Source organism: Pseudophryne corroboree, chromosome 11 (assembly GCF_028390025.1).
Source record: "Pseudophryne corroboree isolate aPseCor3 chromosome 11, aPseCor3.hap2, whole genome shotgun sequence".
Lineage (NCBI taxonomy): Eukaryota > Metazoa > Chordata > Amphibia > Anura > Myobatrachidae > Pseudophryne > Pseudophryne corroboree.
Window position 1 is genome coordinate 354,740,610 of NC_086454.1, and position 23,526 is coordinate 354,764,135.

The 23,526-nt window shown below is 50.3% G+C and overlaps 1 protein-coding gene across 2 annotated transcripts in view; it reads left to right on the top strand.

Moving 5' to 3' along the window:
- The first annotated feature begins 2,844 nt into the window (after window positions 1–2,844).
- MYLK3 (myosin light chain kinase 3) overlaps window positions 2,845–23,526 on the top strand; it is a 193,671-nt gene continuing 172,989 nt past the window's right edge. The window contains exon 1 of one of the 2 annotated variants that reach the window (XM_063946020.1): window positions 2,845–3,080. In XM_063946020.1, the coding sequence (XP_063802090.1) occupies window positions 3,030–3,080 (51 nt within the window). In that variant the 5' untranslated portion in view covers window positions 2,845–3,029. Of the gene's footprint in view, window positions 3,081–12,456; window positions 12,724–23,526 lie in introns of those variants that run through there. The other variant, XM_063946019.1, reaches the window with a different exon arrangement.

The following is a 23,526-nucleotide window of genomic DNA, read 5'->3' on the forward strand; positions in this document are numbered from 1 at the left end:
GATGAAGGCGGCACTCAGACAGGCTTGGAAAGCAGTAAAACTTTTGTCAGTTTATTCCATTGGAATAAACTGACAAAAGTTTTACTGCTTTCCAAGCCTGTCTGAGTGCCGCCTTCTTCATCAATATATTACTAGAGGTCTTCGCCTCCAGGAGGGCACCGCAGCACCTATCAACTTATGAGTGAGTGCCGAGTACATAGTACTTTTTATATATATATATATATATATATATATATATATATATATATAATATGTACATGTCATGTTACTTACTATAAGAGCAGGTGCGTGATGGATATTGTTGAAGAGCGCCATGAACTTACAGAGAGCGAGGCAGAAAGCCAAGGGCTTTGATTTAAGTACCAGGTCTCCAAGGTGATTTGTAATAGACTTATATTTCTCAGTAGGGGGTGCCGTGTACTTTGTGCTACAGAAGTTATAATGAAATGAGAGCACATGGAAGCGAGCTAGAACAGAGCCGAGGCACCTGCACCAGCAGCGTGGGACTCATCCTGGATCGTTGTGGTTCGTCTGATCCAATCGTTACAACAACACATTTCAAGAATCCCCGACATCTAATATAGTAGTGACATAACAAAAATGAAAGGGGTCAGGCTGTCACCTTGGCCAAACCTCCCCGTCCTTTCCTGTCACCTCCCTCTACTTCTCCTATTTACTAATCATAATGGTACATGTAGGGGGTAATTAAGAGTTGATTGCAGCAGCAAATTTGTTAGCAGTTGGGCAAAACCATGTGCACTGCAGGTGGGGCAGATGTAACGTGTGCAGAGAGAGTTAGATATGGGTGGGGTGTGTTCAATCTGCAATCTTAATTGCAGTGTAAAAATAAAGCAGCCAGTATTTACCCTGCACAGAAACAATATAACCCACCCAAATCTAACTCTCTCTGCACATGTTATATCTGACCTCCCCCCCCCTGCAGTGCACATGGTCTTGCCCAACTGCTAAAAAAATGTCCTGCTGCGATCAACGGGTTCTAGTCTCAGTTTCCATGATATTTGATTCTGGGGACTTTCAGGGAAACAATACCCAGGATGTATCGCCATGTTTCAAGGGCATCCGGATTATAGGTCGACGCCACATGGTAGACATACCTTAGGTCGTTAGGTACAAAAAGTCGCCAGATGAAAGGTCAACATTCATTAAGGTCGACAGGTTCCAAAAAGTCAACATGGCAATGGGCGACACAAGTTGTTATTTTTTTTTTTTTAACGTTTTCACACCTTTTGCTTGATTTACTACCCACGTGGACTACGATTGGGAATAGAAACTTGTGCCGGGCGCTGTGGTAGCAGAGCGAACAACCTTCCCAAGTGTTGCGAGCCGCTCTACGTGTCCACTGATTGTTGTCACAGGGTATGTGTCGTTGGGTTGACTCAACTTAGGTCGACAGTCATTAGGTCGACCATGGAAGGTCGACACGCATTATGTCGACAGAGACCATAGGTTGACATGTACTAGGTCGACAGGTCAAAAGGTCGACGTGTTTTTTTTTTTGTTTTTTTTTACTGTTTTTAGCGTCCTTTTCTTTGTGAAGTGATGGGGAACCCCAATTAGTGCACCGTGTCCCCTCGCATGGCTCGGTTACCGTTCCAGTCGTAGTCCACGTGGATCGTTAAGTATGAAAAAAATCCAAAAAATGAAGGAACAAAATGTGAAAAACTAATGTCGACCTTTTGACCTAATGCATATTGACCTTCAGTGGTTAACCTAATGACTGCCGACCTAAGCTGTGTCGACCCAACGACTGTTCCCGTTGTCACATATGATGAAACACAAAATGACAGCCAAAAAATTAAATAATAAAAACTTTTTACCTCTTCCTGCGGCCCCTCCTCCCCCAAGTTTCGAATGGCGTCTTCACTCCGGCTTCTACCAGAGAGGCGTCAGAGACAGTCGGTAAATGTGAAATGGGGTGCAAGAGAAAATGTGACCACAGTTTATATAAATAATAGGCTTTAATTTACTGCACTCAACTGTCTGCGGTGCCTGATACCTGGTGGCAAGGGATGCAGCGCAATTCTTTATTTATGCCATAAAAACATGACCCATTCCACCCAATGGGGGTCATTCCGAGTTGTTCGCTCGTTAGCTGCTTTTAGCAGCATTGCACACGCTAGGCCGCTGCCCTCTGGGAGTGTATTTTCGCTTAGCAGAAATGCGAACGAAAGATTAGCAGAATTGCGAATAGAAAATTCTTAGCAGTTTCTGAGTAGCTCGAGACTTACTCCTACACTGCGATCAGCTCAGTCCATTTCGTTCCTGGTTTGACGTCACAAACACGCCCTGCGTTCGGCCAGTCACTCCCCCGTTTCTCCAGACACTCCTGCGTTTTATCCTGGCACGCCTGCATTTTTCCGCACACTCCCAGAAAACGGTCAGTTTCCGCCCAGAAACACCCACTTCCTGTCAATCACACTCCGATCACTTCAACGATGAAAATTCTTCGTTCGGACGTGAGTAAATCTACTAAGTTTTGAGCTAAAATACTTACCGCATGCGCATTTTCGCCTTAATCGCTCCGTTGCGAAAATCGGCAACGAGCGAACAACTCGGAATGACCCTCAATATGCAGTGGCAGGCTGCACCCTGGGTACCTGGGTTATGTTGCAATGTATAGAATATGAAGGGGGGAGGTGCAGAAGTAGTAGTCGTGGTGAAATGATTGATCACTGTATCTCTATGTCCTGCAGCACCGTGCACCTGAAATAACTCAATGAGGGTATCCCTATTTTTATACCGTAGAGTTGTAGCACTCCGTTGGCCGAGGCTGGCAGGGAATGACCTTTTAATATTAATCTGTGTAGCACATAGCCAGTACCTACTAAGAGATGTGTCCAGGCTGTGCTCCTCACATTCCACCCATTCACTGGCTTTTATACCCGTGATTAATTCCGGGTTCAGCAGATCTCAGGGACAATTCCAGCTGGATGCCTGGTCCTCTCCGTCCCCCGGGCAGTCCTCTCACACAGACCCGAGCTGTGTGTTTCATCTGCTGGCGGTGATTGATGCTGGTGTCTAATGCTCGATGTCTACATGGCTGGTCCCAGAGAGCACAGGTAAGGTGGCATCTGCTGGGATAGATCTTTACGTTCCTCAATAGTCATACTTACAGGCGGGTGTGGTTCGTTTTATCGACAGTATCTAGGTCGACAATGTTTAGGTCGACCACTATAGGTCGACATGGATGGGAGGTCGACAGGGTTTCTAGGTCGACATGTGCTAGGTCGACAGGTCTAAAGGTCGACATGAGGATCCATCCATGTCGACCTAGTGACTGTCGACCTATAGTGGTCGACCTAAACATTGTCGACCTAGACACTGTCGATCTTCAGACCGGATCCCCTTACAGGCGGCTTCTATAGGCATGTACATACCTGTCATCTGTCTCTAGCATGTGTGTGTGATAGGTACTTCACTTGTCTATAGCTACATACTGTATATTGTGTGACATCTTATTTCTGGTGATTTATACTCAAATAATGTTCACAATTGTATGTGGGGCCTATTTATCAAGCCTTACGGTATAATACATAATGCAAAAATAGTAGTTTCCCCATTACTTACAGTAAGTGAAGTTTCTATTTACCAATCTCAAACGTAGGTAATATTGCAGATATCCCTCCCCTCCCATAGCTTAACTCTATCTGTCCTTTTCGTGTCTAACCATAACCACCACTCCCGTAGCCTAACCTTAACCCTCCACCTAGTGCCTAACCCCAACCCTCCCCTCCCATAGCTTAACCCTACCTCTAGTGCATTACTCTAACCTTAACCCTCCCCCTAGTGCCTAACCCTCCCCTCCCATAGCCTAACCTTAACCTCCCCTCCCATAGCCTAACCTTAACCTCCCCTCCCATAGCCTAACCCTAACCCCACCACTAGTGCCTAACTCTAACCTCCACCCCTGTAGCCTAACCGTAACCTTCCCTCTAGTGCCTAACCCTAACCTCCACCCCTGTAGCCTTCCCTCTAGTGCCTAACTCTAACCTCCACCCCTGTAGCCTTCCCTCTAGTGCCTAACTCTAACCTCCACCCCTGTAGCCTAACCGTAATCTTCCCTCTAGTGCCTAACTCTAACCTCCACCCCTGTAGCCTAACCGTAACCTTCCCTCTAGTGCCTAACTCTAACCTCCACCCCTGTAGCCTAACCATAACCTTCCCTCTAGTGCCTAACCCTAACCTCCACCCCTGTAGCCTAACCGTAATCTTCCCTCTAGTGCCTAACCCTAACCTCCACCCCTGTAGCCTAACCGTAACCTTCCCTCTAGTGCCTAACCCTAACCTCCACCCCTGTAGCCTAACCGTAATCTTCCCTCTAGTGCCTAACCCTAACCTCCACCCCTGTAGCCTAACCGTAACCTTCCCTCTAGTGCCTAACTCTAACCTCCACCCCTGTAGCCTTCCCTCTAGTGCCTAACTCTAACCTCCACCCCTGTAGCCTTCCCTCTAGTGCCTAACCCTAACCTCCACCCCTGTAGCCTAACCGTAACCTTCCCTCTAGTGCCTAACCCTAACCTCCACCCCTGTAGCCTAACCGTAACCTTCCCTCTAGTGCCTAACTCTAACCTCCACCCCTGTAGCCTTCCCTCTAGTGCCTAACTCTAACCTCCACCCCTGTAGCCTTCCCTCTAGTGCCGAACTCTAACCTCCACCCTTGTAGCCTTCCCTCTAGTGCCTAACCCTAACCTCCACCCCTGTAGCCTAACCGTAACCTTCCCTCTAGTGCCTAACCCTAACCTCCACCCCTGTAGCCTAACCGTAATCTTCCCTCTAGTGCCTAACCCTAACCTCCACCCCTGTAGCCTAACCGTAACCTTCCCTCTAGTGCCTAACTCTAACCTCCACCCCTGTAGCCTTCCCTCTAGTGCCTAACTCTAACCTCCACCCCTGTAGCCTTCCCTCTAGTGCCTAACTCTAACCTCCACCCCTGTAGCCTTCCCTCTAGTGCCTAACCCTAACCTCCACCCCTGTAGCCTAACCGTAACCTTCCCTCTAGTGCCTAACTCTAACCTCCACCCCTGTAGCCTAACCGTAATCTTCCCTCTAGTGCCTAACTCTAACCTCCACCCCTGTAGCCTTCCCTCTAGTGCCTAACTCTAACCTCCACCCCTGTAGCCTTCCCTCTAGTGCCTAACCCTAACCTCCACCCCTGTAGCCTAACCGTAACCTTCCCTCTAGTGCCTAACTCTAACCTCCACCCCTGTAGCCTAACCGTAACCTTCCCTCTAGTGCCTAACCCTAACCTCCACCCCTGTAGCCTAACCATAACCTTCCCTCTAGTGCCTAACTCTAACCTCCACCCCTGTAGCCTAACCCTAACCTTCCCTCTAGTGCCTAACTCTAACCTCCACCCCTGTAGCCTAACCGTAACCTTCCCTCTAGTGCCTAACTCTAACCTCCACCCCTGTAGCCTTCCCTCTAGTGCCTAACTCTAACCTCCACCCCTGTAGCCTTCCCTCTAGTGCCTAACTCTAACCTCCACCCCTGTAGCCTTCCCTCTAGTGCCTAACTCTAACCTCCACCCCTGTAGCCTTCCCTCTAGTGCCTAACTCTAACCTCCACCCCTGTAGCCTTCCCTCTAGTGCCTAACCCTAACCTCCACCCCTGTAGCCTTCCCTCTAGTGCCTAACCCTAACCTCCACCCCTGTAGCCTAACCCTAACCTTCCCTCTAGTGCCTAACTCTAACCTCCACCCCTGTAGCCTTCCCTCTAGTGCCTAACCCCCACCACTGTAGCCTAACCGTAACCTTCCCTCTAGTGCCTAACTCTAACCTCCACCCCTGTAGCCTAACCGTAATCTTCCCTCTAGTGCCTAACTCTAACCTCCACCCCTGTAGCCTAACCGTAACCTTCCCTCTAGTGCCTAACTCTAACCTCCACCCCTGTAGCCTAACCGTAATCTTCCCTCTAGTGCCTAACCCTAACCTCCACCCCTGTAGCCTAACCGTAACCTTCCCTCTAGTGCCTAACCCTAACCTCCACCCCTGTAGCCTAACCGTAACCTTCCCTCTAGTGCCTAACCCTAACCTCCACCCCTGTAGCCTAACCGTAACCTTCCCTCTAGTGCCTAACTCTAACCTCCACCCCTGTAGCCTAACCGTAATCTTCCCTCTAGTGCCTAACTCTAACCTCCACCCCTGTAGCCTAACCGTAACCTTCCCTCTAGTGCCTAACTCTAACCTCCACCCCTGTAGCCTAACTCTAACCTCCACCCCTGTAGCCTAACCATAATCTTCCCTCTAGTGCCTAACCCTAACCTCCACCCCTGTAGCCTAACCGTAACCTTCCCTCTAGTGCCTAACCCTAACCTCCACCCCTGTAGCCTAACCGTAACCTTCTCTCTAGTGCCTAACCCTAACCTCCACCCCTGTAGCCTAACCGTAACCTTCCCTCTAGTGCCTAACCCTAACCTCCACCCCTGTAGCCTAACCGTAACCTTCCCTCTAGTGCCTAACCCTAACCTCCACCCCTGTAGCCTAACCTTAACCTTCCCTCTAGTGCCTAACTCTAACCTCCACCCCTGTAGCCTAACCGTAACCTTCCCTCTAGTGCCTAACCCTAACCTCCACCCCTGTAGCCTAACCGTAACCTTCCCTCTAGTGCCTAACCCTAACCTCCACCCCTGTAGCCTAACCGTAACCTTCCCTCTAGTGCCTAACCCTAACCTCCACCCCTGTAGCCTAACCGTAACCTTCCCTCTAGTGCCTAACTCTAACCTCCACCCCTGTAGCCTAACCTTAACCTTCCCTCTAGTGCCTAACCCTAACCTCCACCCCTGTAGCCTAACCGTAACCTTCCCTCTAGTGCCTAACCCTAACCTCCACCCCTGTAGCCTAACCGTAACCTTCCCTCTAGTGCCTAACTCTAACCTCCACCCCTGTAGCATAACCGTAACCTTCCCTCTAGTGCCTAACTCTAACCTCCACCCCTGTAGCCTAACCGTAACCTTCCCTCTAGTGCCTAACTCTAACCTCCACCCCTGTAGCCTTCCCTCTAGTGCCTAACTCTAACCTCCACCCCTGTAGCCTTCCCTCTAGTGCCTAACTCTAACCTCCACCCCTGTAGCCTAACCGTAATCTTCCCTCTAGTGCCTAACCCTAACCTCCACCCCTGTAGCCTTCCCTCTAGTGCCTAACTCTAACCTCCACCCCTGTAGCCTAACCGTAATCTTCCCTCTAGTGCCTAACCCTAACCTCCACCCCTGTAGCCTAACCGTAACCTTCCCTCTTGTGCCTAACCCTAACCTCCACCCCTGTAGCCTAACCGTAACCTTCCCTCTAGTGCCTAACCCTAACCTCCACCCCTGTAGCCTTCCCTCTAGTGCCTAACTCTAACCTCCACCCCTGTAGCCTAACCGTAATCTTCCCTCTAGTGCCTAACCCTAACCTCCACCCCTGTAGCCTAACCGTAACCTTCCCTCTAATGCCTAACCCTAACCTCCACCCCTGTAGCCTTCCCTCTAGTGCCTAACTCTAACCTCCACCCCTGTAGCCTAACCCTCCCCTTAGTGCCTAATCCCAACTAATTCCCCCGTGGACTCTTTATGCCCCAGTCCGATACTGCCGCTACTGCCTAACTCTAACCCTTACCTCCTGTCTCATAGTATAACCCTGACCCTCTTCTCCCAGCCCTCAAGTCTCCGCTGATGCAGCATTACCCTCCCCCAGTGCCTAACCCTTCCCTGCCATAACTGCTGATATTGTGGTGTAGACATTAGGACTACATCCATTACATGTACTATGCATTCCGCCCAGTGGCAAACGCAGGATTTCTAAAGAGGGGATTCCAAGTGCAATCTCCAAATATCCCACTCTGTGGAACATTATAGGTGATCTATAGTATAGGCTGTAATAAAAATCTGCTACTGGGCATGTGCAGCAGTTCTGCATGATACGACGGCAGCTCTAATAATCGTATTATTGTTGTCATAATTTGCCACTTGCCAAGGGAAGGGGGGTTTCTGGGCAACCAGAAACTCCCCCTGCGTTTGCCTATGCGTACGCAGCTGAAAGCAGGAATAATTACTCTGACCATGGGTGCAATAGCGAGAGATATAGGTATTAATAACTTTCTGCAAGTTAATACAAATAAATATCGTATTTTAATGTAATATTGGCCTCAGTACTTCTGCTGTAGGACTTTCACTTCTTTGTATTCTGCACATCATATATACACGTCTTATATACTGTTGTTTAAATGTACTTTTGAATAGACTTTAGCAGCTTATTAGGAGCGTTGATTTGTTTCCATGGTGTGGACTGAATTACACCTTTTGTTCTAGGATGACAAATAGCCCTAAGAAAAGATTATTACAAATCTGATTATTATTCAGGTTTATTTATGCAACTCTCTGTACATAAAAACGTCTGTACATTAGTATATTGCTTCTCTATTCTCTGGCAACCTCCAGCTGCGGAGGAACTACAAGTCCCAGCTTGCAATGCCAGCCAGTGGTACCTACCTGCATTTGGATCTACTAATATGTCTGTAAGATGCTAAACTATTTACATCAGGTTTAGGCAAGCAGTGACTCTCCGGCTGTTCCGGTTTCAGGGCATGCTGGGCCTTACGGTCCCACAGCGTACCTCTAGTCAGGTTATCATCTCTCGTCTGATACCAGCCCCTCTACGAATCAAGTGCTATCATGACGGCAGATTTCTATATACATATTTTTCCCTTTATATGTAATGTTCCAGGAGTAATAATGAATTGGGATTACCCAGCCGCAGTACTATGCGTACGATGCGGTGTCTTTGTCTGGCACGTGCCTTCATGTTATTTGAGGGTTTGCGCCAGCCGATGCTGGGTTCTTTGGAAAGAGCTGACAAAAGGAGAAATGTGTAAAAAAAACGGGGAAGCCGGATGAAGATTCTGGGGTCCCAACTACCAGTGTAGTATCAAACCCCTTTGCTGATGAGGCTTTTCTTACCCCCGTGCTGAGCTTATTTCGGCAGTTGTTGTCCTAGTCCAGTGGTAAATTACCCCACATGGGGTAAAAATGAAATTCCTGGGGGTAATGGACGGTCGCGCTGCCGAGACACAGCCCTGTCCAGCACCGGCCGGCTCGCGATGTGACGTGCTGATGTCACACCGCGCTCCCTCCTGCCCGCCCCGCCCTGCGCTGCGTTCCTGGCCGCGGTGTGACATGCTGACGTCACACCGCGCTCCCTCACGCCCACCCATCCTGCGCTGTCCTGTCCTCCCGCCCGCGGCCCGCCAACCCACACACAGAACTTGAAGTGTTCTGTGGCTGACCGCTGACGGAGTTCCGCAGGATCAGACAGTGGCCGACATAACAGTGGGAAATTCCCACCGACATTACTGAGGTGAGGATGTGACCATCTGTCTCCTAAAAGTTGTGTCATCCCCCCTCATCCATCTTTCTTACATGCATTCTGGTGTTTTGGGGAGAAAGTGTTAATTAACCCATTCATTGCCAAAAAATATTTGGCGTAAAGAAATTTTTTATATATATATATATATATATATATATATATATATATATATACACATATATACAGTATCTCAGAAATGCCATATAAACAGTGATAGCCAGTATATATGCACAATAATATAGGATTTCCTTCCTTTAAAATCAAGGGGGTGACATCGGCGTATCAAAATATATTTTGGGGTAAAAGGTAAAAAAGTTCCCTGACCCCTGCCCTAGTCACACTCCCACATCAATATCAGACGTTTATTTGTACCGTACACACGCAAATTATACATTGCTTTTTGTTTCTTTTTCACAAGACCTTGGGGGAGACGTATCAAGCCTTGGAGAGAGAGATAAAGTACTACAGCTTCTGTCATTTTACAGGTTGTATTTGAAAATGACAGGAACTGATTGTTGTTACTTTAGCACTAAGCATTGGAGAGAGTTAAAGTACAAGCCAATCAGCTCCTAACCGCCACGATAATGGGTTATATGTTCAAGATCCCGGCTGTCGGGATTCTGGCAGCCGTAATACAAAATCATATTCCCAACAGCTGTCAGAACACCAACGACGGCATCCCGAAAGCATCAGGATCCCAAAGGTAAGTTTTAACGGGTGGGTTAGGTTTGGACTGCGGGAAGGGGGTGGGTGTCAGGTTTAAGCACCGCCAGGGGGAGGTTAGGCTTAGGCTGTGGACAGGGAGGGTTACGGGGTAGGGAGGTTAGGATACTTACCTCCCCCGTTTCGGGATTGCTGGAGAAGTTGCCCATGGCAACCAATCAGCATTGACGTAACATTTATAATTTGCATACTTTAAAAGTATACAGAGCAGCTGATTGTTTGCCATGGGCAACTACTCCACTGGCTCACTTCTCCACTTTATCACTGCTTAGTACATCTCCCCCTGAATCTGTTACAGGCTGTGTTTGAAAAATGACAGTTAGGAGCTGATTGGCTGGTACTTTATCACCTTCCGCTTTACCTCCCTCCAAGGCTTAGTATATAGACCCCCTAAATCTCTCTTCAGTTTATCTCTAACCACACTTTGATAAAACTCCCAATTTATCTCTCTCCAATGCTTAATTTATCTACCCCTTTCACACCCCTCGTTGTGACCATGATTGGGGGAGGGGCCGGCACAGTGTGAACTATCGCCCTGCCACGGACCTGCGTTCCCCTGTAGACCTTGGCAAGACTGAGCTTTGACAGTTGTCCCAGCCCTCTTACTCTACGGGATACAGCAGAGCTGCCATTTTGGGGTAAGGGCCCAGAATATGCTTAGAACCATGTAAGCATTAGGAGTAGGGAGGCAAATCCCGGGCCATTTTTTTCAATCCCGGTTATCCGGGTATGAAGCAGTGATAAGAGAGGAGAAGTGAGCCACTGGAGAAGTTGCCCATGTCAACCAATCAGCTGCTCCGTATAACTTTATAGTATGCAAATTATAAATGTTACTTCAGTGCTGATTGGTTGCCATGGGCAACTTCTCCACTGGCTCACTTCTCCACTCTTATCACTGCTTCATACATTTGCCCCAAGGGCGGAGAGTACAATCTACTGGGGCCCATGCCACCCCTAACATGACCCGAAGAGAAGGGGCATGAACTTCCCAGTGAGGAACTTAGTAACGCCTCCTTTTTACCAGTGACCAATATTTCAAATGGTGGTCCTGTCCTTGGGACAGAATGCTGCAGTTCCATACAAGGTACAAGGACATGGTATATCAATTCAGTGGTCACAATTTCAGCATTCATCATGACGACATGGATGTTATGTCAACGATGTTAGCATCAGGACCATCCCTGACCAATTTGGTGCCCTTGGATGCCACCTCAAAGCAGCATTGCACCAACATCTTACTCTGGGTGTGAGCGAAAGATTTTATCTGGAACCCATTAAATTGCAGCCAATCCCTCCTATCCGATGTGTCTTCTCTACCCGACTGCGGTTACCTGTGTCCTACTCCCAGCTCCATTTACCACTAGTCCAGCAGACCTACCCTTCTCCACCAGCCCGCCTTCCTACACTTCTTGGCCCACCTGTATCCTCCTCTTGCTCCTCCTACCCCTCCAACAGCCCAATTACCCGTCATCTTATCATAGTTCTGCCGCTTGTCCAAAGGGTAGTGCCCACTCCCCACCCCCCAAGCCACATTTCGGAGTTTGGTATATCCTGCATCACAACAGCCCCCATAGAAAACTATGGAGGCTGCATTTGCGGATGAAGATGAATGGACCATGACAGATATTGGAGATATCTGCTGCAATCCCTCCATAGTACATCTAGGTGGTCATTCCGAGTTGTTCGCTCGCTAGCAGTTTTTAGCAGCCGTGCAAACGCTATGCCGCCTCCCACTTGTATTGTATTTTAGCTTAGCAGAAGTGCGAACGAAAGGATCGCAGAGCGGCTACAAAAATGTTTTTTGCAGTTTCAGAGTAGCTCAAAACCTACTCAGCGCTTGCGATCACTTCAGACTGTTCAGTTCCTGTTTTGACGTCATGAACAAGCCCTGCGTTCTCCCCGCCACGCCTGCGTTTTTCCTGGCACGCCTGCGTTTTTCCGAACACTCCCTGAAAACGGTCATTTGACACCCAGAAACACCCACTTCATGTCAATCACTCTGCGGCAACCAGTGCGACTGAAAAGCTTCGCTAGACCTTGTGTGAAACGACATAGTTCGTTGTAATAGTACGTCGCGCGTGCGCATTGCGCCGCATACGCATGCACAGAAGTGCCTTTTTTTTAGTCTGATCGCTGCGCAGCGACCGAAAGCAGCTAGCGATCAACTCGGAATGACCACCATAGTACTTAATAATTGCGGGTACCCTCTGAAAATGGCCATTTTCGGGGAATATCCCACAAATAATGATAAATAGGCCCTTAAACTCCTTTCTAGAGAAAGTGTTGGTGATTTTGCTGTCTGCCATTCTTCCCACATCCCGCAGTTATTAGTGACAGTATCTCCTCTGCAGGAAGCTATGTTCCGCTGGCAAGGAGATAAGGTCCTGAGAAGGCTGGAGGCCTGGAGTAGAGTCTGATAAAAAAACATTCCTCTGCTATCTTCCTAACACAATTCGTGCAAGAGCCAAACAGACTCGAAGGGTTGTTTTTTGTTTTTTTCCACTTCCCAAAGGACTTTTTGCTGGCAGGTGGGTGCCGCAGGGATAAAATGGGAACCCTGTACCAGGAATCTACCCTCCACAGGTCCATCCGGCTGGCAACGGGAGGATTCAGCGTCTCTGATTATATAAAGAAATTTGCGGTATGCTTTTGTTCTATAGATTATGTTTTTACAAAGCGGTTACTTGTCTACGATAGCGGAAGTCACTGCAAGTCTATCCTGAGACTTCTAGTTCTGTCTACACCAGCTGGAGAGCCACGGGTTACCTAAGCACACTCGGGAGAAGGTTTGCCAAACTCGGTCCTCAAGGCACCGTAAACAGTCCAGGTTTTAAGGATATCTGTGCTTGTGCACAGATGGTGCAATCAAACCAACTTAGGTACTAATTATGTCACCTGCGCTTAAGCATGGATGTCCTGAAAACCTGTACTGTTATGGTGACTTGAGGACAGAGTTTGGGAATCACTGCTCTAGAGTATAATTGATAAATAGGAATATGTCATTTAGGGTTAGTCATTCAAAATGACAACTCTGTGCTGTAAATGCAGAACAGAAATTGCCTTGCCGTCGCCTGCTACATTTCCGACGCTCCCTTGCGATGTTTATACTTCTGTCCACTTAATTATTTGAAACTCTATAATCAGTACATATTAGGGCTATACTTAGCAGTCGGTCGTTATATGTCCTTTATTTCGCTAGGCAAAAAAAACTGCTTTGTTAGTAAATTATGTTATTTTTTTGTAATATTCAGAATAAATACTGGGGTCTTTGCGGGCAACATTTTAGAATAATTTGCAGGGGCACTTTGCTGCCAGGCTGATGCATTTAATGCATTAGACAGAACTTGGTACGGACCTCTGAGACACATCACAATACGTTTACAGAGCTTTACCGTAATGCATTCCAAATACACAAAGGAATGTTGCCTTGTATATAGTATGAACTCTTATCCACATATTTATATATAGAATAATAGGTATTATACTGAATATATTCATATAGAGCGTTTGCAGATAAATCTTTGAAACCTGCAGCTGTCTCTATTCTGTTTGATAAACCCAAGAAATTCTCTGTCTATAACTCCTGACCCCTCTATAAATCTGCTTTGTGGGAAATATGCATTTATCTGTATTATGGCCTCATTTCTTCAATGACAGCTTTGCTTTGTGATGTAGCTGCTGTTATAATGGCGTGGGAGAACTGTGTTACCGTTTTAGGGTTCTACAGCAATTGTGTAGAAGGTGACGGATAAATCCTGACATGAGATACTTTTAAAAAATGATTGCTTGGCTGTAATGTGCCTGGTGTCTATAGGGAGACCTGTTCATTTTATACTGAATCTTTTGTGAGACAGTTAATGGACCAGTATGGAAAACAGATATTGCAGGTTTCAGCTGCAATTACAGATTGATTAAGCACCAAAATATGAAACAGGATGGGTCCACGGTTATCTTGACTAGTTTTCTGCGCCTAGGCGCAACATGATTTAATAGCATAAACCCTTCATCTATTGTTCTCGATTAAGCACCAAAATATGAAACAGGATGGGTCCACGGTTACCTTGACTAGTTTTCTGCGCCTAGGCGCAACATGATTTAATAGCATAAACCCTTCATCTATTGTTCTCAGCTGCAATACAATACAGCTGAGAGGGAGCAGGCGATTAAGTCATTACAGCAGGAGATTAAATCAGACTGGCCAGTCTAAATTAATCCTATTAAGGCAGTCAAGATAAACGTGGACCCATCTGTATATTGGTAATCCATAAGAGCAGCGCCCATTGTATAACGTCATTGCTGCTCCGAGGTCACACCGATAATATTTACCAACCTGGCGCTATGTCAGAACTTCAACAACTATGGCTCTCATCCCGAGTTGATCGCTCGCTAGCTACTTTTTGCAGCCGTGCAAACGTATAGTCGCCACACACGGGGGAGTGTATTTTTGCTTTGCAAGTGTGCGATCGCATGTGCAGCCGAGCATTCAGATTTTTTTTTTTTTTGCAGTTTCAGAGTAGGTCTGAACTTTCTCAACCCTTGCGATCACTTCAGCCTGTCTGGGCCCGGAATTGACGTCAGACACCCGCCCTGCAAACGCCTGGACACGCCTGCGTGAAAAAGGGTCAGTTGGCACCCACAAACGCCTTCTTCCTGTCAATCTTCTTGCGATCGGCTGTGCGAATGGATTCGTCGCTAGAAGCATTGCACAGCAACAATGCTGTTTGTACCACCCATACGACGCGCGTGCGCATTGCGGTGCATACGCATGCGCAGTAGTAACCTGATTGCTGTGCTGCGAAAAACGGTAGCGAGCGATCAACTCGGAATGAGGGCCTTTGGCAGAATCTGTTTCATGACTGTTCTATCCATTCAATACTTGTTTAATGATATACTATATTCTAACAGTGAGCCGAATCTGTGTCAATTTTAATATGGTCTTCAAAGAGCAACTTTAAAGCTGATTTTATTTTTTCTGTCGTCTTTTTCAATATTTAAGAAACAAACAAACAAACAAACAAACAAATAGCATCTTAATAGTGAATAAGGGGGGTGATTCCGAGTTGTTCGCTCGCTAGCTGCTTTTAGCAGCATTGCACACGCTAGGCCCCCGCCCTCTGGGAGTGTATCTTAGTTTAGCAGAATTGCGAATGAAAGATTAGCAGAATTGCGAATAGAAAATTCTTAGCAGTTTCTGAGTAGCTCGAGACTTACTCCTACACTGCGATCAGTTCAGCCCGTTTCGTTCCTGGTTTGACGTCACAAACACGCCCTGCGTTCGGCCAGCCACTCCCCCGTTTCTCCAGACACTCCCGAGTTTTATCCTGGCACGGCTGCGTTTTTCTGCACACTCCCAGGAAACGGTCAGTTTCCGCCCAGAAACACCCACTTCCTGTAAATCACACTCCGATCACTTCAACGATGAAAAATCTTCATTCGGACGTGAGTAAATCTACTAAGTTTTGAGCTAAAATACTTACCGCATGCGCACTGCGAACCATGCGCATTTTTGCCTTAATCCCTCCGCTGCGAAAATCGGCAACAAGCGAACAACTCGGAATGACCCCCAAGATCAGGTATTCTAGCACCTTATTTGGACGCCATATTGCACCATAATTTCCTCTTCTGTTCTCAATCTGAGATTTTCTCATCAATTACATTATTTTCCATTTGCCGTGCTGCTGTATACATCTATTAATTTATATCACTGTGTAGTACAATGTTAGTTTGTCAGGCTTGTGAAACCAATTATTCTTTCTACTGCCTTTGTATTTACTGTAATAGTCTAACTCAATGTAAGTGTTGAGGCGTTGGGTATTGGGGGTAATTCCGAGTTGATCGCTCGCTAGCAGTTTTTGCAAACGCTATGCCGCCGCCCACTGGGAGTGTATTTTAGTTTAGCAGAAGTGCGAACGGTTGTATCGCAGAGCGCCTGCAAAAAAAATTTGGGTCGTTTCAGAGTAGCTCAAAACCTACTCAGCGCTTGCGATCACTTCAGACTATTCAGTTCCGGATTTGACGTCACAAACACGCCCTGCGTTCGCCCAGCCACGCCTGCATTTTCCCTGGCACGCCTGCGTTTTCCCAAACACTCCCTGAAAACGGTCAGTTGCCACCCAGAAATGCTGACTTCATGTCAATCACTCTGCGTCCAGCAGTGCAACTGAAATGCATCGCTAGACCCTGTGCAAAATTACATCGTTCGTTGTGCCCATACGTCGCGTGTGCGCATTGTGCCACATACGCATGCGCAGAACTGCCGTTTTTTAGCCTGATTGCTGCGCTGCAAACACATGCAGCTAGCGATCAACTCAGAATGACCCCAATGTACAATGATATTCATGTTGCAGGAACATTTCTTTCTCCTGTGATGATGTTGCAAAGTCTCTTTACAGAGGATAACTTTCCTATAACGGCGCTGTGTGTGTTTTGTCTCATAATTCTTTTATCGCCTCCATTATGGTTCTTATCACTCGTATTCCTGGGTGTGATAACCTCCTCGCTGGGGAGCAAGGCCGATTGGAAGACAGCGATGGGCCTAATGGCTAGATACACTCCTCACTGTAGTCCGTGTTGTATCCTCATATCCAGAATCTCATAATTCATAGAGATTGGGAATCTGAGTCATTGCTATAACAACGGAGGCGATATTATCCTGCTTCTTTTATACATTACTGATCCTGTGTCCTCTATCACTGTCTGTACCAATGCAGCCGTTCTTAGGCCGAAACCATGTCCTGATTTGAAGACCAACAAAACAGGACTGGCTTCATTTGTAGACTGGCTGTACGCAAAGCTTTTCACTTATTCCCTACAGCGCCTGTCTGACCCGTCCATAGCTCCCTGCTTCTCTGCTGAGATACACCTGCACCTGTCTGACCCGTCCATAGCTCCCTGCTCCTCTGCTGAGATACACCTGCACTTATCTGACCTGTCCATAGCTCCTGCTCCTCTGCTGAGATACACCTGCGCCTGTCTGACCCGTCCATAGCTCCTGCCCCTCTGCTGAGATACACCTGCGCCTGTCTGACCCGTCCATAGCTCCCTGCTCCTCTGCTGAGATACACCTGCACTTATCTGACCTGTCCATAGCTCCCTTCTCCTCTGCTGAGATACACCTGCACCTGCCTGACCCGTCCATAGCTCCTGCCCCTCTGCTGAGATACACCTGCGCCTGTCTGACCCGTCCATAGCTCCCTGCTCCTCTGCTGAGATACACCTGCACTTATCTGACCTGTCCATAGCTCCCTGCTCCTCTGCTGAGATACACCTGCGCCTGTCTGACCCGTCCATAGCTCCTGCCCCTCTGCTGAGATACACCTGCGCCTGTCTGACCCGTCCATAGCTCCCTGCTCCTCTGCTGAGATACACCTGCACTTATCTGACCTGTCCATAGCTCCCTGCTCCTCTGCTGAGATACACCTGCACCTGCCTGACCCGTCCATAGCTCCCTGCTCCTCTGCTGAGATACACCTGCACTTGTCTGACCCGTCCATAGCTCCTGCCCCTCTGCTGAGATACACCTGCACATGTCTGACCCGTCCATAGCTCCTGCCCCTCTGCTGAGATACACCTGCACATGTCTGACCCGTCCATAGCTCCTGCTCCTCTGCTGAGATACACCTGCACCTGTCTGACCCGTTTATAGCTCCCTGCTCCTCTGCTGAGATACACCTGCACTTGTCTGACCGGTCTATAGCTCCTGCCCCTCTGCTGAGATACACCTGCGCCTGTCTGACCCGTCCATAGCTCCTGCCCCTCTGCTGAGATACACCTGCACATGTCTGACCCGTCCATAGCTCCTGCTCCTCTGCTGAGATACACCTGCACCTGTCTGACCCGTTTATAGCTCCCTGCTCCTCTGCTGAGATACACCTGCACTTGTCTGACCCGTCCATAGCTCCCTGCCCCTCTGCTAAGATACACCTGCACTTGTCTGACCCGTCCATAGCTCCCTGCTCCTCTGCTGAGATACACCTGCACTTGTCTGACCCGTCCATAGCTCCCTGCTCCTCTGCTGAGATACACCTGCACTTGTCTGACCCGTCCATAGCTCCCTGCTCCTCTGCTGAGATACACCTGCACTTGTCTGACCCGTCCATAGCTCCCTGCTCCTCTGCTGAGATACACCTGCGCCTGTCTGACCCGTCCATAGCTCCTGCTCCTCTGCTGAGATACACCTGTGCCTGTCTGATCCATCCATAGCTCCCTGCTCCTCTGCTGAGATACACCTGCACATGTCTGACCCGTCCCCAGCTCCCTGCCCCTCTGCTGAGATACACCTGCGCCTGTCTGACCCGTCCATAGCTCCTGCCCCTCTGCTGAGATACACCTGCACATGTCTGACCCATCCATAGCTCCCTGCTCCTCTGCTGAGATACACCTGCACTTGTCTGACCCGTCCATAGCTCCCTGCTCCTCTGCTGAGATACACCTGCGCCTGTCTGACCCGTCTATAGCTCCCTGCCCCTCTGCTGAGATACACCTGCGCCTGTCTGACCAGTCCATAGCTCCTGCCCCTCTGCTGAGATACACCTGCACATGTCTGACCCATCCATAGCTCCCTGCTCCTCTGCTGAGATACACCTGCACTTGTCTGACCCGTCCATAGCTCCCTGCTCCTCTGCTGAGATACACCTGCGCCTGTCTGACCCGTCCATAGCTCCTGCCCCTCTGCTGAGATACACCTGCACATGTCTGACCCATCCATAGCTCCCTGCTCCTCTGCTGAGATACACCTGCACTTGTCTGACCCGTCCATAGCTCCCTGCTCCTCTGCTGAGATACACCTGCACTTGTCTGACCCGTCCATAGCTCCCTGCTCCTCTGCTGAGATACACCTGCACCTGTCTGACCCGTCCATAGCTCCAGCCCCTCTGCTGAGATACACCTGCGCCTGTCTGACCCGTCCATAGCTCCCTGCCCCCCTGCTGAGATACACCTGCACCTGTCTGACCCATCCATAGCTCCTGCTCCTCTGCTGAGATACACCAGCGCCTGTCTGACCCATCCATAACTCCCTGCTCCTCTGCTGAGATACACCTGCACATGTCTGACCCGTCCCAAGCTCCCTGCCCCTCTGCTGAGATACACCTGCGCCTGTCTGACCCTTCCATAGCTCCCTGCTCCTCTGCTGAGATACACCTGCACCTGTCTGACCCGTCCATAGCTCCTGCCCCTCTGCTGAGATACACCTGCACATGTCTGACCCGTCCATAGCTCCCTGCTCCTCTGCTGAGATACACCTGCGCTTGTCTGACCCGTCCATAGCTCCTGCCCCTCTGCTGAGATACACCTGCGCCTGTCTGACCCGTTTATACCTCCCTGCCCCTCTGCTGAGATACACCTGCACCTGTCTGACCCGTCCATAGCTCCCTGCTCCTCTGCTGAGATACACCGGCGCCTGTCTGACCCGTCCATAGCTCCCTGCTCCTCTGCTGAGATACACCTGCGCCTGTCTGACCCGTCCATAGCTCCCTGATCCTCTGCTTAGATACACCTGCACATGTCTGATCCGTCCATAGCTCCCTGCCCCTCTGCTTAGATACACCTGCACTTGTCTGACCCGTCCATAGCTCCCTGCTCCTCTGCTGAGATACACCTGCACTTGTCTGACCCGTCCATAGCTCCTGCTCCTCTGCTGAGATACACCTGCACTTGTCTGACCCGTCCATAGCTCCCTGCTCCTCTGCTGAGATACACCTGCACTTGTCTGACCCGTCCATAGCTCCCTGCTCCTCTGCTGAGATACACCTGCACTTGTCTGACCCGTCCATAGCTCCTGCTCCTCTGCTGAGATACACCTGCACTTGTCTGACCCGTCCATAGCTCCCTGCTCCTCTGCTGAGATACACCTGCACTTGTCTGACCCGTCCATAGCTCCCTGCTCCTCTGCTGAGATACACCTGCACTTGTCTGACCCGTCCATAGCTCCCTGCTCCTCTGCTGAGATACACCTGCACCTGTCTGACCCGTCCATAGCTCCTGCCCCTCTGCTGAGATACACCTGCGCCTGTCTGACCCGTCCATAGCTACCTGCCCCTCTGCTGAGATACACCTGCACCTGTCTGACCCATCCATAGCTCCTGCTCCTCTGCTGAGATACACCTGCGCCTGTCTGACCCGTCCATAGCTCCTGCTCCTCTGCTGGGATACACCTGCGCCTGTCTGACCCATCCATAACTCCCTGCTCCTCTGCTGAGATACACCTGCACATGTCTGACCTGTCCCAAGCTCCCTGCCCCTCTGCTGAGATACACCTGCACCTGTCTGACCCTTCCATAGCTCCCTGCTCCTCTGCTGAGATACACCTGCACCTGTCTGACCCGTCCATAGCTCCTGCCCCTCTGCTGAGATACACCTGCACATGTCTGACCCGTCCATAGCTCCCTGCTCCTCTGCTGAGATACTCCTGCGCTTGTCTGACCCGTCCATAGCTCCTGCCCCTCTGCTGAGATACAACTGCGCCTGTCTGACCCGTCCATAGCTCCCTGCTCCTCTGCTGAGATACACCTGCGCCTGTCTGACCCGTTTATACCTCCCTGCCCCTCTGCTGAGATACACCTGCACCTGTCTGACCCGTCCATAGCTCCCTGCTCCTCTGCTGAGATACACCGGCGCCTGTCTGACCCGTCCATAGCTCCCTGCTCCTCTGCTGAGATACACGTGCGCCTGTCTGACCCGTCCATAGCTCCCTGCTCCTCTGCTGAGATACACCTGCACTTGTCTGACCCGTCCATAGCTCCCTGCCCCTCTGCTTAGATACACCTGCACATGTCTGATCCGTCCATAGCTCCCTGCCCCTCTGCTTAGATACACCTGCACTTGTCTGACCCGTCCATAGCTCCCTGCTCCTCTGCTGAGATACACCTGCACTTGTCTGACCCGTCCATAGCTCTCTGCCCCTCTGCTGAGATACACCTGCACCTGTCTGACCCGTCCATAGCTCCTGCTCCTCTGCTGAGATACACCTGCGCCTGTCTGACCCGTCCATAGCTCCTGCTCCTCTGCTGAGATACACCTGTGCCTGTCTGATCCATCCATAGCTCTCTGCTCCTCTGCTGAGATACACCTGCGCCTGTCTGACCCGTCCATAGCTCCCTGCTCCTCTGCTGAGATACACCTGCACATGTCTGACCCGTCCCCAGCTCCCTGCCCCTCTGCTGAGATACACCTGCGCCTGTCTGACCCGTCCATAGCTCCCTGCTCCTCTGCTGAGATACACCTGCACCTGTCTGACCCGTCCATAGCTCCTGCCCCTCTGCTGAGATACACCTGCACATGTCTGACCCGTCCATAGCTCCTGCTCCTCTGCTGAGATACACCTGCACTTGTCTGACCCGTCCATAGCTCTCTGCCCCTCTGCTGAGATACACCTGCACCTGTCTGACCCGTCCATAGCTCCTGCTCCTCTGCTGAGATACACCTGCGCCTGTCTGACCCGTCCATAGCTCCTGCTCCTCTGCTGAGATACACCTGTGCCTGTCTGATCCATCCATAGCTCCCTGCTCCTCTGCTGAGATACACCTGCACTTGTCTGACCCGTCCATAGCTCCCTGCTCCTCTGCTGAGATACACCTGCGCCTGTCTGACCCGTCTATAGCTCTCTGCCCCTCTGCTGAGATACACCTGCACCTGTCTGACCCGTCCATAGCTCCTGCTCCTCTGCTGAGATACACCTGCGCCTGTCTGACCCGTCCATAGCTCCTGCCCCTCTGCTGAGATACACCTGCACATGTCTGACCCATCCATAGCTCCCTGCTCCTCTGCTGAGATACACCTGCACTTGTCTGACCCGTCCATAGCTCCCTGCTCCTCTGCTGAGATACACCTGCGCCTGTCTGACCCGTCTATAGCTCCCTGCCCATCTGCTGAGATACACCTGCGCCTGTCTGACCAGTCCATAGCTCCTGCCCCTCTGTTGAGATACACATGCACTTGTCTGACCCGTCCATAGCTCCCTGCTCCTCTGCTGAGATACACCTGCACTTGTCTGACCCGTCCATAGCTCCCTGCTCCTCTGCTGAGATACACCTGCACCTGTCTGACCCGTCCATAGCTCCAGCCCCTCTGCTGAGATACACCTGCGCCTGTCTGACCCGTCCATAGCTCCCTGCCCCCCTGCTGAGATACACCTGCACCTGTCTGACCCATCCATAGCTCCTGCTCCTCTGCTGAGATACACCAGCGCCTGTCTGACCCATCCATAACTCCCTGCTCCTCTGCTGAGATACACCTGCACATGTCTGACCCGTCCCAAGCTCCCTGCCCCTCTGCTGAGATACACCTGCGCCTGTCTGACCCTTCCATAGCTCCCTGCTCCTCTGCTGAGATACACCTGCACCTGTCTGACCCGTCCATAGCTCCTGCCCCTCTGCTGAGATACACCTGCACATGTCTGACCCGTCCATAGCTCCCTGCTCCTCTGCCGAGATACACCTGCGCTTGTCTGACCCGTCCATAGCTCCTGCCCCTCTGCTGAGATACACCTGCGCCTGTCTGACCCGTTTATACCTCCCTGCCCCTCTGCTGAGATACACCTGCACCTGTCTGACCCGTCCATAGCTCCCTGCTCCTCTGCTGAGATACACCGGCGCCTGTCTGACCCGTCCATAGCTCCCTGCTCCTCTGCTGAGATACACCTGCGCCTGTCTGACCCGTCCATAGCTCCCTGATCCTCTGCTTAGATACACCTGCACATGTCTGATCCGTCCATAGCTCCCTGCCCCTCTGCTTAGATACACCTGCACTTGTCTGACCCGTCCATAGCTCCCTGCTCCTCTGCTGAGATACACCTGCACTTGTCTGACCCGTCCATAGCTCCCTGCTCCTCTGCTGAGATACACCTGCACTTGTCTGACCCGTCCATAGCTCCCTGCTCCTCTGCTGAGATACACCTGCACTTGTCTGACCCGTCCATAGCTCCTGCTCCTCTGCTGAGATACACCTGCACTTGTCTGACCCGTCCATAGCTCCCTGCTCCTCTGCTGAGATACACCTGCACTTGTCTGACCCGTCCATAGCTCCCTGCTCCTCTGCTGAGATACACCTGCACTTGTCTGACCCGTCCATAGCTCCCTGCTCCTCTGCTGAGATACACCGGCGCCTGTCTGACCCGTCCATAGCTCCCTGCCCCTCTGCTTAGATACACCTGCGCCTGTCTGACCCGTCCATAGCTCCTGCCCCTCTGCTGAGATACACCTGCGCCTGTCTGACCCGTCCATAGCTACCTGCCCCTCTGCTGAGATACACCTGCACCTGTCTGACCCGTCCATAGCTCCTGCCCCTCTGCTGAGATACACCTGCGCCTGTCTGACCCGTCCATAGCTACCTGCCCCTCTGCTGAGATACACCTGCACCTGTCTGACCCATCCATAGCTCCTGCTCCTCTGCTGAGATACACCTGCGCCTGTCTGACCCGTCCATAGCTCCTGCTCCTCTGCTGGGA